General features: G+C 38.2%; 1 protein-coding gene across 4 annotated transcripts in view; it reads left to right on the top strand.

The window, feature by feature from the left end:
• YWHAZ (tyrosine 3-monooxygenase/tryptophan 5-monooxygenase activation protein zeta) overlaps nt 1–11,985 on the top strand; it is a 37,126-nt gene extending 25,141 nt beyond the window's left edge. For 2 of the 4 annotated variants that reach the window (XM_061172275.1, XM_061172276.1), the window contains exons 4-6: nt 339–502; nt 585–680; nt 11,642–11,985. In XM_061172275.1, coding sequence (XP_061028258.1) covers nt 339–502; nt 585–680; nt 11,642–11,704 — 323 coding nt within the window. In that variant the 3' untranslated portion in view covers nt 11,705–11,985. Of the gene's footprint in view, nt 1–338; nt 503–584; nt 681–4,958; nt 6,065–11,641 lie in introns of those variants that run through there. The other 2 variants (XM_061172278.1, XM_061172277.1) reach the window with 1 other exon arrangement.
• The last annotated feature ends 4,504 nt before the right edge of the window (nt 11,986–16,489 follow it).

Here is a 16,489-nt window from a genome sequence, read left to right as displayed (position 1 = left end):
GTATGCTTGCTAACAAGCCAATTTTATGTATAGGAATGTTTCCTCACAATTTTAGTAGTGGTTTTAGTATAACTGTAGAGCAGTACAAACTAATTATTAAAAATAATACTGAGATGATTAGTTATTTTGTCTTGACATTGATCAATGGCTAGTGTAGTTTTCCAGGAGAAGCTTTTCTTTTTTTTTTTCTTTTCTTTTAAATTTAGGAGCCTTAATCAGTTAAGGTTGCTACAGCTTAATATTTCAGAGTTTATAATTGGATAGTAAAGGTTTGGTTTGAGGGGTGAAGGTGAAGTGCAAACTTTTATCGATACATTTTGGTGCATTTTATTATCCAGGGATTGTGGATCAATCACAGCAAGCATACCAAGAAGCTTTTGAAATCAGCAAAAAGGAAATGCAGCCAACACATCCTATCAGATTGGGTCTGGCCCTTAACTTCTCTGTGTTCTATTATGAGATTCTGAACTCCCCTGAGAAAGCCTGCTCTCTTGCAAAAACAGTATGTATTTTTTACCTGTTATGTGGAAATTTAGTAATCATTATTATTTGAGCATTGAAATGTATTTTTATTTTTATCACAGGCATTTGATGAAGCCATTGCTGAACTTGATACATTAAGTGAAGAGTCATACAAAGACAGCACACTAATAATGCAGTTACTGAGAGACAACTTGACAGTAAGTACATATCAGCATCATGAGTGGTTAACATGGTGAAGAGATTATAGGCATACCTCTGTTTCTTTGTGCTTCGCAGATACTACGAGTTTTACAAATTGAAGGTTTGTTACAACCCTGTGTTGAGCAAGTCTATGGGTGCTGTTTTTCTCAAAAGCATTTGCTCATTTCATGTCTCTTGAGTTCACATTTTGGTAATTTTCAGTGTTTCAAACCCTACACCAGCAAAAATTTCAACTGCTGAAGGCTCAGTTGATGATTAGCATTTTTTAGCAATAAAGTATTTTTTAACAAGGTATGTACATTGGTTTTTTTAAAGACATAATGCTGTTGCATACTTAATAGACTACAGTATGGTGTAAACATAACATATGCACTGGAAACAAAAAATTCGTGTGACTCAGTTTATTTTTATATTCGTTTTTTTTTGGTCTTTTTTTTCTTTTTTTTTAAATGTAAGATCCTATCTGCTTTTAAAACTCTGAAGAAAACCATCTTACAGAAACTGAAATATTAGACTAAGGACTAAAAATGTGTCCTTTCATTAGTTACATATACCCATTGTTAAAATTCTGGTTTTTAAAATGACTTTGTAATTCATGGTTTTGAACTTTCAATTACATAAGCCATTTTATTTTTCATTTCAATATAGGTGATTCTGTTCTTTCCATTTTAGTCACAGAAGAGTTTTGCTTTTAGTATCAAAAGCATACTTAAGTTCTCTTTTTTTAAAAGAAATAATTTTTATTTATTTATTGGGTTGTGCTGGGTCTTAGTTGCAGCAGGCAGGCTCCTTAGTTGTGGCATGCATGTGGGATCTAGTTCCTTGACTAGGGATCGAACCTGGGTGCCCTGCGTTGGGAGCACGGAGTCTTAACCACTGCGCCGCCAGGGAAGTCCCTTAAGTTCTCTTCTTATTTATTTATTTATTTTTGGCTGCGTTGGGTCTTCGTTGCTGCGCACGAGCTTTCTCTAGTTGCAGCATGTGGGGCTACTCTTTGTTGCGGTGCGTGGGCTTCTCATTGCCATGGCTTCTCTTGTTGCGGAGCACGGGCTCTAGGCACTCGGGCTTCAGTAGTTGCAGTACGTGGGCTCAGTAGTTGTGGCTCGCGGGCTCTAGAGCGCAGGCTCAGTAGTTGTGATGCACGGGCTTAGTTGCTCCGAGGCATGTGGGATGTTCCCGGACCAGGGATTGAACCCGTGTCCCCTCCATTGGCAGGAGGATTCTTAACCACTGTGCCACCAGGGAAGCCCTCTCTTCATATTTAAATTCCATTAAAAATGGTGACCATAAAGTTGCTTTTATATTTATGTAGCTATGGTAGGGCATTAATAACTTTAGTTACAAAATTTCAGATACTCTATGGAGTCCAAGTGGACATCTATTTTGCCTAGTCTCTTAGTTAAAAAAAAAAAAAAAAATGACTTAACTGTGGCAGGTCATGATTGTCCTTGGTATACTGCAGACTAAAAAAAAAAAAACACAATGCCAGTATCACACTGAAAAAATATATAGTTAATTCCTTAATAATATTAAATTTCTAGCATTCAATTTCCAGTTGTCTTTTTGTGTTTCTTTGTATTGTCTTTTTTTTTTTTCTTCCAACAGTTTTTTATTTGCATTGGGATCCAAATAGTCTACATATTGCAGTTGGTTGATATGTCTCTTTGGTCCCATAGGTTTTCACATTCTTCTCCTTCACATAAATATTAAATTTGAAGTTTTGAGGCTTGGGTGAAAAAAAGTATCAAGTATCTGCTGTGTGCCAGATAAAGAGCTAGGAATGAAGATTATAGTTTAGTGCTACTGGTTTTTATTAGCTTTGGGGCATTTGTTTTGGGGACTGTACATCATCATTGTATACATTTAACTTTTCTCAGCTTTATTTTTTTTAGTCCATTGCCAATTTTCTGAACCAGTTATATTCTCCGCAGTTTTTTGAATGTCATTATGTACTTGTTTGTTATTAAACACTGAAAATTATTTTAGAAAGTATAATTGGAGGCTACCTACACACTCTGGAGATTATTTTAGTCAAGAGGATAAGGTATAGTTCCTTAAAGAGTGAATCCTTTTATGTATATCAAATGAAAGAAGCACTTCAGTTTGTTAGCTAATTTTAATATTAATTTTAATATTAAGAATTTTTCAAATTTTTCTGGTTTGAAATGATGAGATAGTTCTGAAAGGTAGAACTTGAGACCTAGTCACTACTGAGTTGTGTTGTCATCACTTTTTTTTTTTTTTAATTTTTTTAGATTTATTTATTGATTGATTGATTGCTATGTTGGGTCTTCGTTTCTGTGCTAGGGCTTTCTCTAGTTGCGGCAAGCGGGGGCCACTCTTCATTGCGGTGCGTGGGCCTCTCACTACTTTGGTCTCTCTTGTTGCGGAGCACAGGCTCCAGACGCGCAGGCTCAGTAGTTGTGGCTCACGGGCCGAGTTGCTCCGCAGCATGTGGGATCTTCCCAGACCAGGGCTCGAACCCGTGTCCCCTGCATTAGCAGGCAGATTCTCAACCACTGCGCCACCAGGGAAGCCCATGTCATCACTCTTTGAGAAGGCCTGATCTGAAATATATACTTCCAGCTGAATCTTGGTATCAGTATAGCATGAAGAGCGTATTACAACAGCTGAGTAAGAAGAAAACCAAGGTTCTGATTCTGATTCCGTCACTATTTACTATGTGCCTTCTCTGAGCTCTTGTCATATTGCCTGTTATCATTATAGGTTGATTGGATCACTTATCTGTCAAGTAAAGAAATTTTGTCAAAACTATCTAGTATCTGAGTCTGGATCTGGTTGACCAGTATTGTCAACACATAACCCTAGGAAGATAAATATAAATATCCTTCATCAAATTTTTAATGTTTATATGGAAAAAACAAGGGTCCATGAAAGAACTGGAAAGAGATGATAAAAAAATAATTTCATCTTGTCTTATAAGACCACCAGTTTAATAGAAGCTTACAGACTTCTAGAGGTCATTCAGCTAACTGTATGATGTTCAAAGAAGTCTCCTTTCCAGGCCAGTAACATATTTGGTTAATAAATAAATAAAACTAATGGGTGATTTGGGGGATAGAAAAATATTGAGCTTTTCCCCCCTTCATTCTGCAGTGTATAAGCAATATAAAATTTAAGGTATCTTGAAACAATCCTTCTATATAATTGCCTCTAAAAATCATTATAGAGTGCTAAGACTTGTAAAAAAAAAATTAATATTTGGAACAGCTGAGATAATTTTGAAATCATCTTTTTAAACTGCTGAAAACTGTAACATTAATCTAAAAATAAATAGACACCATAGTCCTACTACTATGGGACAATTCAGTTTTTACCTCTTAGAAGATTTGGTTCTGACCATACTGTTTTGTGTTCATCTATTTATTTTGAATCAGACAAATTCACAAAGGTAGTTTGTTTTTTTTTTTTTGTAAACTAAAAATGTTAGTTAAATTTGTAGTTTAGTTCTGACTTGATCCTGACTCTTGAATTTCATAGAGTGTGGTATTCTCTTTAGAGTGGCAGTCTAAAGTCTACCAGGGGAAAGTAGTCAGCCTGAGCTCCTTGAGCATAGGCTGAATTTGATGATTCTGGTTTAGTTGCACTAAACTTATACATCCGTCTCTCACTGGGGCTATTTGGGACAACCTACTATTCTGATAGCTATTGATATTTAGAACTGTAGCATTTCTATGATTTCTTCTACTTTTTCTTTACCTTCTATGAATAACCAAGAATTTCCTGTATCTGACTTTGTTATTTGAAGACAACTCTGCTGTGTACTTACTATGCTTACAGAATGATTAGGGAGGAAATAAATGTATTATATTGAGGCCTTTTATATCTTTTTAAAAAATTTATTGTATTGAAGTATAGTTGATTTACAATGTTGTGTTAATTTCTGCTGTAGAGCAAAGGGATTCAGTTATACACATACACATTCTTTTTCATATTATTTTCCATTGTGGTTTATCACAGGATATTGAATATAATTCCCTGGAGGCGTTTTACATCTTGAAGCTATCTTAAATGCTGCAATTTTTTAAAGAAAGCCTTCCAACAAAAACTGCTTAGATTCTGGTACTTTGGCATATATATTAAGGTTTTTTTTAAACTGAAATATACTAAAATTTCTCTCTCTCCCTCCCCCCCTCCCCCCTCCTCCCTCCCCCCTCCCTCCCTCCCCCCTCCCCCCTCCCCCTCCCTCCCTCCCCTCCTCCCTCCCCCCTCCCTCCCTCCCCTCCTCCCTCCCTCCCTCCTCTTTTAACTAGTTGTGGACATCGGATACCCAAGGAGACGAAGCTGAAGCAGGAGAAGGAGGGGAAAATTAAAAGGCCTTCCAACTTTTGTCTGCCTCATTCTAAAATTTACACAGTAGACCATTTGTCATCCATGCTGTCCCACAAATAGTTTTTTGTTTACGATTTATGACAGGTTTATGTTACTTCTATTTGAATTTCTATATTTCCCATGTGGTTTTTATGTTTAATATTAGGGGAGTAGAGCCAGTTAACATTTAGGGAGTTATCTGTTTTCATCTTGAGGTGGCCAATATGGGGATGTGGAATTTTTATACAAGTTATAAATGTTTGGCATAGTACTTTTGGTACATTGTGGCTTCACAAGGGCCAGTGTTAAAACTGCTTCCATGTCTAAGCAAAGAAAACTGCCTCGTATTGGTTTGTCCTGGTGGGGAATAAAAGGGATAATTGGTTCCAGTCACAGGTGTAGCTGTGGGTACTTTAAGGTTTGGAGCACTTATAAGGCTATAGTAGAAATAGATATCCCATGGATATTACATGTTAAACCATGTGTTATCTGTGGAATACTCAGTCTCAGTGTGCACACCATTGACTACAGCTACAGAAGTGTTCCTTTAGTTGTGACCCAATTTACTCTGGATAAGGGCAGAAACGGTTCACATTCCATTATTTGTAAAGTTACCGGCTGTTTGCTTTCATTATTTTTGCTACACTCATTTTATTTGTATTTAAATGTTTTAGGCAACCTAAGAACAAATGTACAAGTAAAGATGCAGTAAAAATGAATTGCTTGATATTCATTACTTCTTGTGTATCAAGCGCAGCAGTAAAACAAAAAACCCATGTATTTAACATTTTTTAGGTTTTTTTTTTTGCTTTTGTGGGTTTTTTTTGTTTTGTTTTGTTTTTGTTTTGTTTTTTGGGGTTTTTTTTGGTTTTTTTTTTGATACTTGCCTAACATGCATGTGCTGTAAAAATAGTTAACAGGGAAATAACTTGAGATGATGGCTAGCTTTGTTTAATGTCTTATGAGATTTTCATGAACAATCCAAGCATAATTGTTAAGAACACGTGTATTAAGTTCATGTAAGTGGAATAAAAGTTTTATGAATGGACTTTTCAACTACTTTCTCTACAGCTTTTCATGTAAATTAGTCTTTTGGTTCTGAAACTTCTCTAAAGAAAATTGTACATTTTTGGAAATTTATTCCTTATTCCCTCTTGGCAGCTAATGGGCTTTTACTAAGTTTGAATACAAAGTTTATCATAACAACAAAATACTACTAAGATAACTACTACTGTTCCCAGTCATGTCCCATACTCCCCCCTCCCCCTGAAAAAAAATTTTTTTTTTTTCAGAGACAGGGGGATTGAATGAAAAAAAAAAGTAATGTGTTCCATTTAAAATTTTGGTATATGGCATTTTCTAACTTAGGAAGCCGCAATGTTCTTGGCCCATCATGACATTGGGTAGCATTAACTGTAAGTTTCGTGCTTCCAAATCACTTTTGTTTTTAAGAATTTCTTGATACTCTTACAGCCTGCCTTCAATTTTGATCTTTTATTCTTTCTATTTGTCAGGTGCACAGGATTACCTTTTTTAAGCCTTGTGTCTTGTCACCAACCGTTCCTACTTGGTGGCCATGTACTTGGGGAAAAGGCCGCATGATCTTTCTGGCTCCACTCAATGCCTAAGGATACCCTGCTTCCTTTGCTTGCATCCCACAAACTATTTCCCTCATCCTATACACTGCAGCAAATCTCTCCCTAGTTGATGAGATTGTGTTTATCTCCCTGTAAACCCTACCTATCCTGAATGGTCTGTCATTGTCTTTGCCTTTAAAATCCTTCCTCTTCCTCTCTTTGAATAATGATGGGGCTAAGTTATACCCAAAGCTCACCCTACAAGCTATTTCCTCAGTACCTTGCAGAAAACACCAAACAAAAATACCATTTTAATAGAGGTGTATTTTTTTTTCTTTTAGAATGTAAGCTCCTCGAGAGCAGGGACAATGTTTTCTGTATGTTCTATTGTGCCTAGTACACTGTAAATGCTCAATAAATACTGATGATGGGAGGCAGTGAGTCTTGATGATAAGGGTGAGAACTGAAACCCCGAATACTGTTTTGTTGCTTGTTTTATTATGACCTCAGATTAAATTGGGAAATATCAGCCCTTTGGGACAATTGTCCCAAATGTTACATTCAAATAAAAGTGCAATGGAGGCCTTGGGGTCTTTCTTTCCAGGAGAAAAAGATCTCTTATGCATTTGGGACAACATCATAATGCATCTTCACGCACAGCTCTTTTCTTTTTCTATTGATTTCTCCTGACCCCCAGGCCAAGGACATGAAATAATCATTTTATAGCTATGGAGAATGAAGTTAGACTGAGGAGATGGGTTTTATTCAAGTAAATTATAAATAAAATCTAAAGCTTGTCTCATTTGCCTATTTATGTGCCTCAGTCTCATCTACTAGTTTGATTCTGAAATAAATTGTGATAATACTTCATTAATATTAGCTGTTAATAGGTTTCTACATAGTAGTGCCCAGTAGATAAAGGAACATTTCAACCTGAGATTTTTTTGCCTTGAGATTTGAATAATAAATTTTTTATAACATTTCTTAAATTGCCCCAAATTCAGGCTTCATGTCTGTTTCTGTCAACACTTTCAGGAATTTGGAGACTCCAGCAATGTAATGTATTTGGTGTGTGTGTGTAGTATTGGAGTTGTTAAATGTACATATCCACTTCAGAGTTGTGCCTTGAGAGAGGGCAGGAGTGTGATCGGTTAAAAGGATGGATTTTGCTGCCACTTTGGCCTGTGGTCTTGGCTTTTCCAGTTAATAGCTGTTAGTTTTTTGTGCTATGAAGATAGAAATTGGGGTGGGGGAGTAAAAGAGAATTAAAAGAATGTAATGTCAAGTGGCTTAGTAACTATAGGAGCTCAATTCTTTTCCTGTCTTCCCTAAAAATAGTCACCAATCCTGCCATGGCCCAGCGCATTTTTTTTTTTTTTTTTTTTATAAATTTATTTTATTTATTTATTTTTGGCTGCTTTGGGTCTTCGTTGCTGTGCGCGGGCTTTCTTTAGTTGCAGTGAGCGGGGGCTACTCTTCATCGCAGTGCGCGGGCCTCTCACTATCGTGGCCTCTCTTGTTGCGGAGCACAGGCTCCAGACGCGCAGGCTCAGTAGTTGTGGCGCACAGGCTTAGTTGCTCCGTGGCATGTGGGATCTTCCCGGACCAGGGCTCGAACCCGTGTCCCCTGCATTGGCAGGCAGATTCTCAACCACTGCGCCACCAGGGAAGCCCCCAGCGCATATTTTAAAACTAGTTAAGGCCAATTTGTAATCTGCAATCTTAGATTATTTGTGGTCAGGTCTCAACTTGATTGAATAATTTGGGAGCTCTAACAATGGTGAGATGTTTAAAAATCTTTAGTAGGCTCTGAATGTAGATCTAAGAATTTGACACTTTTCAGCGGTGGTGGCATCATTTAATCGCTTATCTCTCCATTAGGAGAGAATGGCAGTTTATTTGGATGCAAGTACATCATAGTCACTGCATGAGAGCCTGCAGTGTGTGAGGAACTTTAACTGGTGCTCAGAGATATACACCTTCCTGTGGGAAAAGGTGAAGGAATCATTAAATAAATTGCTTTATTATATTTTGTTATACACCATATAGGAAATTACAGTGGTGGAATTGAAATATCTACAGTCTTAAGGTGGCGGCGTAGACAGGGCCCTTGGAAAATGGCTGGACTTGGATACTTTTCTGAATGTGAAATTGCATCTGTAAAGTACTTTTCTGTTATTTTTAGTGTGACCTATAGCAGTCACAGTCTCGATTGATTCTAGTTCCTTTTAATAGACTAGAGACCTAAACATAAGATACTGCTGGGTCTTTGTAGGATTTTTGTTTTTTGTTTTTATAGAAACTTTACAACAGGCCTCTAAGGAAACTGATATTCTTGGATGACAAAATGGTATTCAAGAACCCATCACAGTGATAGATCTGCTTTAAAAGTCTGAAAGCTAACCTTAAAAATGTTGCTTGTGTACATCCAAGTCTGGTTATGCTACTCACCTGGGTCCTTTGAAGTCTACTTTATGTATGACTATCAACCCCCAAGTATTTCAAAACTTGATGGGTAGACCAACTATTTGGAAGGCATATGCTTCTGACCTGTGTACCATAACTACTCAGTTTGTAAGAATATCCAACCATCCTGCTGGTCAAGCAAGCATATGTGTCTTTTGGATGCAGAAACCAGGAATATATTGAATGCATATATTTAGGCACAGCTATTACCAATCCTAGGTGATGCCAGGGACTCCGTTGGTGATGAGTACTTTTTTTCTTATAAGTCCATTCCATAAAATTTCTGAAAGACCAGACTTAACTAATGTTAATCCAAGACTTGTCAGTAGTAAATTTATTTCCAATTCAAGAACTTTTAAAACCTATCAGTATTTCAGTAGGGGCTTACATTTTTTTTTTATTATCGGAGGTTGGTTAGGGCCAGTTACTGTTCTGAGTGATTAAGAAGGACTTTTCAGAGAAGATTTATGTTTGAGTCAAACTTGCAGAATGGATGGTATCCGATGGAGTATGAACAAAGGCATCAAGATAGGAGAATTTAAAGACGACTTCCGTGCACTCACAGGTGAGGAACTCTGTGAGAGAGTGTAGGAAGAATAGGCTCTGCTTTCTAAGTAACAGGCAAGTGGCTTTCACTTTTAATGCTTTTGATCAAATCAGGGTTAAAGTGCTTATTCCCAGCACCCAGTCTCTGGGATTCTAATTTCTAAAGCCCAGGGATATGCATTTACTTCATGAGCTGTAATAACTTAGTGTCCACATTGCTGAAATCTATAGGAGGAGAGGGAACGTGTAACGTTCGGGGAAACAAGGGCGTGTAAAACCGTGGCGGCCCCCACCCCCCAAAAATAAAAGCTGTTTCTAAACTTGAGAACTTCAGTCTGCAAAACAAAAGTTTGTGGATCTGCTCAGCAGATCATGTTTCCCAAGCAGAGATTAATGATAAAGTTTACCTGTCACAAAAGGTTTTTCACATTAATGATCCTGGTTTAGTTTGGAAACAGGTAGGTACTTTAAAACTTCTAGTGTGTCAAGAGAAGAAAGGTAACACATGATTTTACGGGGGTTTTTGTTTGTTTGTATTTTTATTGAATGCCATTTCTACTGTTTTCCTTAACTCCTGCCGTGCATAAAAATCAAATCCAGGGAATTCCCTGGCAGTCAAGTGGTTGGGACTCACTGCCGAGGGCACGGATTCAATCCCTGGTTGGGGAACTAAGATCCCGCAAGTCACGAGGCGTGGCAAAAATCAAATTAAGAAAAATGAAAGATTTAAAAGCAAACTTTGGAATGTTCATAAGATTTAAGTGAATCACTTGCTGACCTTGAAGTTTGTAAGAAAAGATCTCTTAAGATGGACACAGAAAACTAGAAAAATTATATGTAAATTCAGAATCTTACTATATGAACGTTAATATAAATTCAACTGCATAGAAATTTTTATATCTGGAACTGGAAAGAAGCACCTGAGAAAAGACAACCTAATGGACAAAAAATTGGTATAAATATATAAAGAATTATAATAAAATAGAAAAATGGACAAAGATTTTGAAAGTGCATTTTTATAGAAGAGATATCTGATCAATAAATACATGAAAAGAGGCTTAACCAGGAAAATGCAAACCAAGACCACAATTAAAGTAAGCTTGATTAGTATAGTTTGAAAGTCTGGCCATACCAGACATTAGAGATGATGTGGATGGAGATCTCTCATACATTGCTGATGGGAGTTTAAATTAGTACATCTCTTTGGAAAACAATTTGGTATTGTGAAGTTGAACATTCCACATCCCTACAACTGAGCAATTCTCTCTTGAGCATATCTCTTTTTTTTAAGTATTTAAAATACTTGCATGTGTGCCCTCAGGAAATTGAAAAAGATTATTCAGAGCTGTACAATTTGAATTGGAAAAAATTGGAGACGATCCAAATGTTCGTTGAAAGGAAATGGGTAAATATTTTCCTGATGACATCGTCTTCATTTATGAAAATAAGTCAACTATAGTCCAGTCAGGAACATGGTTGAATTTTAATAACAATATTGAGGGAAAAAACAGCCCCAGTAAACTATATAAAACAGTACAATATCTTTATAAAGTTCAAAAATGAGATCTTATGCTTAGGCATACATATATGTGACAAAACTTTCTCTTCCCTTTACCAAGGATATGAATGACAAGTACAAAATTTAGAATAGAGGTTAACTGGAGAAGAAGCAGGGGGACAGGATAGGACAGGAAGGCAAAGTAAGTGTAAGTTATCAGCTTGGGAGCAGGGCAGTGGGTTCACAAATACTCAGAGATCCATTCAAGAACGGGTGAAACAAGGATTATGATTAATCCAGTTCTGGGCATTAGAAGTCACAGAAAGGAAAGGAACTAAATGGAAACAGTACAGTAGGCCAATAAATTCATTAGTCAAAGGCTTGCTTGAATGGTAAAAAGATTGGCACAGTTTTAAAATACGAAAAATAGCAAGTTTGACGAAACAGCATGTGAAACTGTCAATAGAGACTTAAAAATTGCCACCCCATACATTACAGCCTAAAACTGTCCTACGATCCTTTCCATTTAACTCTGCAGGAGCAGGAAGCAAGAACCAGAGATTTGGGCAGAAGAACGACTGAGCTGGGAAGGCTGTATTAGGAAACACTGAAGCAAGTGAAAAGTGAAGGGTCTCGAAAGAGGAAAGTCTTCAAGAACTTTTGGTAGCACGTTCTGAGTCCGTCCTTGTGAGGCCTGAGGAATTTTGTCATACCAGCCAAACCGCTTCAGCAGATTCAGCCTAAGGTTCCTCACTTCTTAACTTTTAGAGGAAACATACTGCATTCAGTCCTGAATCACTGAGGCATCTCCTATCGTACCCTATGTATAGCCAAGTCTTAAATTTTTCAATATTTTTTCCTCATCTTCTCTTGGATTCTTCAAGAGTTCTTAATTGGCTTCTGTAGGGAAAGTCTACTGACGAGTTTAAAGTACAAAATCTACTTATCCATAAACAGTACTAGGTCAAATAGACATATGGTTGTTGGTCCTTTATTTTCTTTCCCAGGATTTGCAAGAGAGTTGTCCAGAAAGTCATTTTTGGTGACTTTAGTCCATACTTGGAGGGTCTTATGAAGGATCAAAGTAGAAGAGCCAGAAAAATTGGAAATGAGACAATTTCTTTGGAGAATGCTTTAGAGTGCTGGGCATGTCCCTCCACCATCACCTGCCTGCTCAGTGGAGGAGAGGAGGGGGGCACTTCACAAACTATTCTGGAATCTAATATATGACACAGAGTGAAGCTAGGCTCATTGGAAATTCTCAAGTCGAGATAGTGTCCAGCTGGCAATGCTGATGGCAGAGCCGTGAGAAGTAACTGCATCAGAAATCGTCCGCTCTCTCAAGGTTTGTGGAGGCGAAGAATGTAGACGTGTTTCCAGGAAGCCAGGATCAAGACCAGGAACTTGGCCTAAAAGGGCTGCCTGGATAGGATCCCTGTACCATAGTCTGAGGGGCAGAGCAGCAGCAGCCGATGGTGAGAGTGCTCAAGATCTAACCTGTGACTTGTCTCCAAAGAATCAGCGAGTGACTAAGAAAGTTGGCTGTAACAACCGTCGTGCTCAGAGGAGAGTAATGCCCAGTTGCCTTCAGGTTCCATCCTGTGAGACCTTTTCCGCCCCCCACCCAAGGCAACCGCGGTGGAGCCAGTGCAGCCAGTGGCTGAGGGAGGAGTGGGCCAGGTGAGGACATGGAGAATGAAGCTGCCCACAAGTCCCTCCAGCAGTGGACCACAAAGGAAAGGAGCTTTAACAGGAAGTGCAATTAGATCTTCATCCCCACTTATATAACAATCTCAGCTCAGTGAAAAATGACCAGGGTGAGTCTGCAAAAGACAAAGGATTAGCACACCAAGAGCCTGAGTGAAAGAGCCATCTGAAAGAAGCTATAAAATGTGTTTGATATATTAAGAAGGTGAAAGAAAGAATAGAAACCAAAATGAAAAAAAAAGACACTGAAAAAAATGAACAGGTAATTGAGTAATCTGGCCGGTAATCTAATTTAGAACTAAAACCCAGCTCAATAAACTAAGAAAACATGTTCCTATTTCCTACTTGATTTTTTTGTTTGATTTTTTTTCTTTCTTTCAAGGAACTTTATAGCAAAACACTAACAATGAGGAATTTTACTTTTCCCAGGAAATAAAATCTTTTCTGCCTAATGACACAAAACAGCAATTATTTTTTCCTGAGAATAAAGTCTTGTCTTTTTTATTTTTTTATTTTTTTATTTTTTTAATGCTATTCTTGTCTGCTTACATTCTTTTTATGTATGTATGTATATATGTATGGCTGTGTTGGGTCTTCGTTTCTGTGCGAGGGCTTTCTCTAGTTGTGGCAAGCGGGGGCCACTCTTAATCGCGGTGCGCGGCCTCTCGTTGCCGAGCACAGGCTCCAGACGCGCAGGCTCAGTAATTGTGGCTCACGGGCCGAGTTGCTCCGCGGCATGTGGGATCTTCCCAGACCAGGGCTCGAACCCACGTCCCCTGCATTGGCAGGCAGATTCTCAACCACTGCGCCACCAGGGAAGCCCAAGTCTTGTCCTTTATTAAGGCAAAAAAATTTATGTATATTGTATCTTATTTTTAAAACCTTGATTGTATCATTTAGCAAAACTTGAGAGTGGCCTCTTATCAAAGAAATAGACTCAGCATTGTGGAACTTCAGGTGATTTGGAGTTAAAGGCCTTTTTTGGTTGCATATTCTTAACTAGAGTAGCAAACATGAAATAGTCTTCTTTTTAGAATTTTAGACTTACAAAAAAGTTGCAAAAATAGTACAAAGAATTTTTATGTACCTTTCACCGAGATTTTCCAAATGTCAATATATTACCACATTTTTCTCCCTAAATATTTTTTTCTGAATCGTTTGAGAGTAAATTTGAGAGATATGTTGCCTCTTGACCTCTATATGCTTGAGTGTTTATTTCTTTAAAAAAAGATAGTCTCAGGAATTCCCCAGCAGTCCAGTGGTTAGGACTCAGCGCTTTCACTGCCGGGTCCCTGGTCCGGGAACTAAGATACCGCAAGGTGCACAGCGCAGCCAAAAAAAAAGATAGTCTCATGTGAAACTATATAATTATCAAAACCAGAAAATTTACACTGATGTGATACTAATATCTAATCTGCAGACCTTATTCAAATCTACCAGTTATCCTACAAATGACCTTTGTGGCAGAAGAAAGAAACTTTTTGTCTGGGTCTAAGATCCAATCCAGGATCTTCAGTTGTTATGTATTTAGTTGTTATGTCTCTTTAGTTTCCTTTAATCTGGAACAATTTCTCGGTTTTTGTCTTCATGGCATTTTGAAGAGTACAAACCAATTAATTTATCGAATGTTTCTTTTTTTGATTGTTTCCTTTATTTGTCCCTGATGTTTTCTCATTAGTTTCAGGTTGTGCCCTTTTTTCAGGAGTCCCACTGAAGTGATGTGGGCACTGGGACACACTTTCAGGTACAGCCCCGCTCCGCCCAGGCCTCTGGTTGTCTTTATAGAGACAACTGCCTTCCAGCTCACACATGGACCCCGGATGTCTCAAGCTGCCTTTATTTGTTGGTCATATTCTTTACTTCTAAGGATAAAGTCAAAACCCACACTGTCCAATGCAGGAGCCACTCGCCACAGGTGACTGTGACGAACTTGAAATGTGTCTGGTCCAGACTGAGCTGTGCCGGATTTCTGAGGATTACTATGAAAAAAGAATGTAAAATATCTCATTGATAATGTTTTTATCAATCAAGATGTTTTTATCTTGATTATAGGTAGAAATGATAATGTTTGGTGCATATAGAATTAAAAGGCCTATATTTTAAATATTAATTTTACTTTTTAATGTGACTACTAGAAAATTTAAAATTACATATGCGGCTTGCATTCTATTTCTATTAGACAGTGCTTGTCTCAAAAGTAAAAATCACAACTCTCAAACAAATGTGTCATGAACGTGTCAAGGATTTTTTGAAACTCATTAATTGATGAGGGAACCAATATGTGAGAAGCCAAGATGTTAGGATTTAACAACGAAATTTAATAACAAAATGTTAGGACACAATGGCTGGGTTAGATATAAAACCAGTTAAACCTTAAGGGTTATTTGTTCCACTCATCAGAAATTATATGCCTCTCTACTGGACAAAATTTATAATTTATTTATTTATTTATTTATATTTGGCTGCATTGGGTCTTCGTTGCTGCACGTGGGCTTTCTCTAGTTGCGGCGATCGGGGGCTACTCTTTGTTGCGGTGCATGGGCTTCTCATCGCGGTGGCTTCTCTTGCTGTGGAGCACGGGCTCTAGGCGCAGGCTTCAGTAGTGGTGGCACGCAGGCTCAATAGTCGTGGCTCGCGGGCTCTAGAGCGGAGGCTCAGTAGTTGTGGCGCACGGGCTTAGTTGCTACGCGGCATGTGGGATCTTCCCAGACCAGGGCTCGAACCCGTGTCCCCTGCATTGGCAGGTGGATTCTTAACCACTGCACCACCAGGGAAGCCCCTGGACAAAATTTATAAGTTAACAAGTAACTTCACTAAGTCTGGGACTTTTAATCAATAGGAAACAACGAGATGTACTAAGTACATTCCACTGGACCAGTGCTTACAACAGAAATAAAATACAAACCACATACGTAATTTTAAATTTTCGAGTCACCATATTAAAATAGCAGGTGAAATTAATTTTAGTAATAAATTTTATTTAACCCAATATATCTGAAATATTATCACTTCAACATGTAATCAACATGAAAATTATTAATAAGCTATGTTACAATTTTTTTTCCATGCTGAGTCTATGAAATCCAGTGCAGATTTTCCACTTACAGCATGTCTCAATTCAGAGGCAACCGCTTAGAAGCTCACTAGCCACAGTGGCTAGTGGCTATTGCATTGGGCAGGGTAATTCCAGACACTCTTGGGTGGTTTTTTCCTGCTATGATATGGAAAGGATGTGCCGTCCACCTTGTCTGCCTTATTTCCAAATGTTGGTTGTTTTTTCTGACAGTACCCAGAGCTTCATATGAAATAGGTGGGCTCTGAGGATGTTTGGGATGGAAAAGTTAATGCAGTGAATCTGCGTGTGGGCTGTGGACACAGTCTTGGATCGAATCCTTGCAAAGTGTGGGGATGATTGAATGAGATGATACACATCACATCTAGTTCAGTGTCCGGCACATAGGAGGTGCTCCATAAGTACCAGTGGCCCCTCTGGCAAGGGAGAGTGTCACTCAGATGAGTCATTTGTACACACAGAATGGCAGTGACTCGCCCCAGCCAGGGCTAAAGTAAAGGGCTGAGAAACCCTTTTCAGAAACTTCCCCTGTTTTTAGTACTCACTCATCCAGAATTCTCTGCAGCCTCCAATGGGGCTCAAACACTTAGCTTCCTCCTTCTCCTT

Source organism: Eubalaena glacialis, chromosome 17 (assembly GCF_028564815.1).
Source record: "Eubalaena glacialis isolate mEubGla1 chromosome 17, mEubGla1.1.hap2.+ XY, whole genome shotgun sequence".
NCBI lineage: Eukaryota > Metazoa > Chordata > Mammalia > Artiodactyla > Balaenidae > Eubalaena > Eubalaena glacialis.
This window is presented reverse-complemented; position numbering and strand designations above follow the sequence as displayed.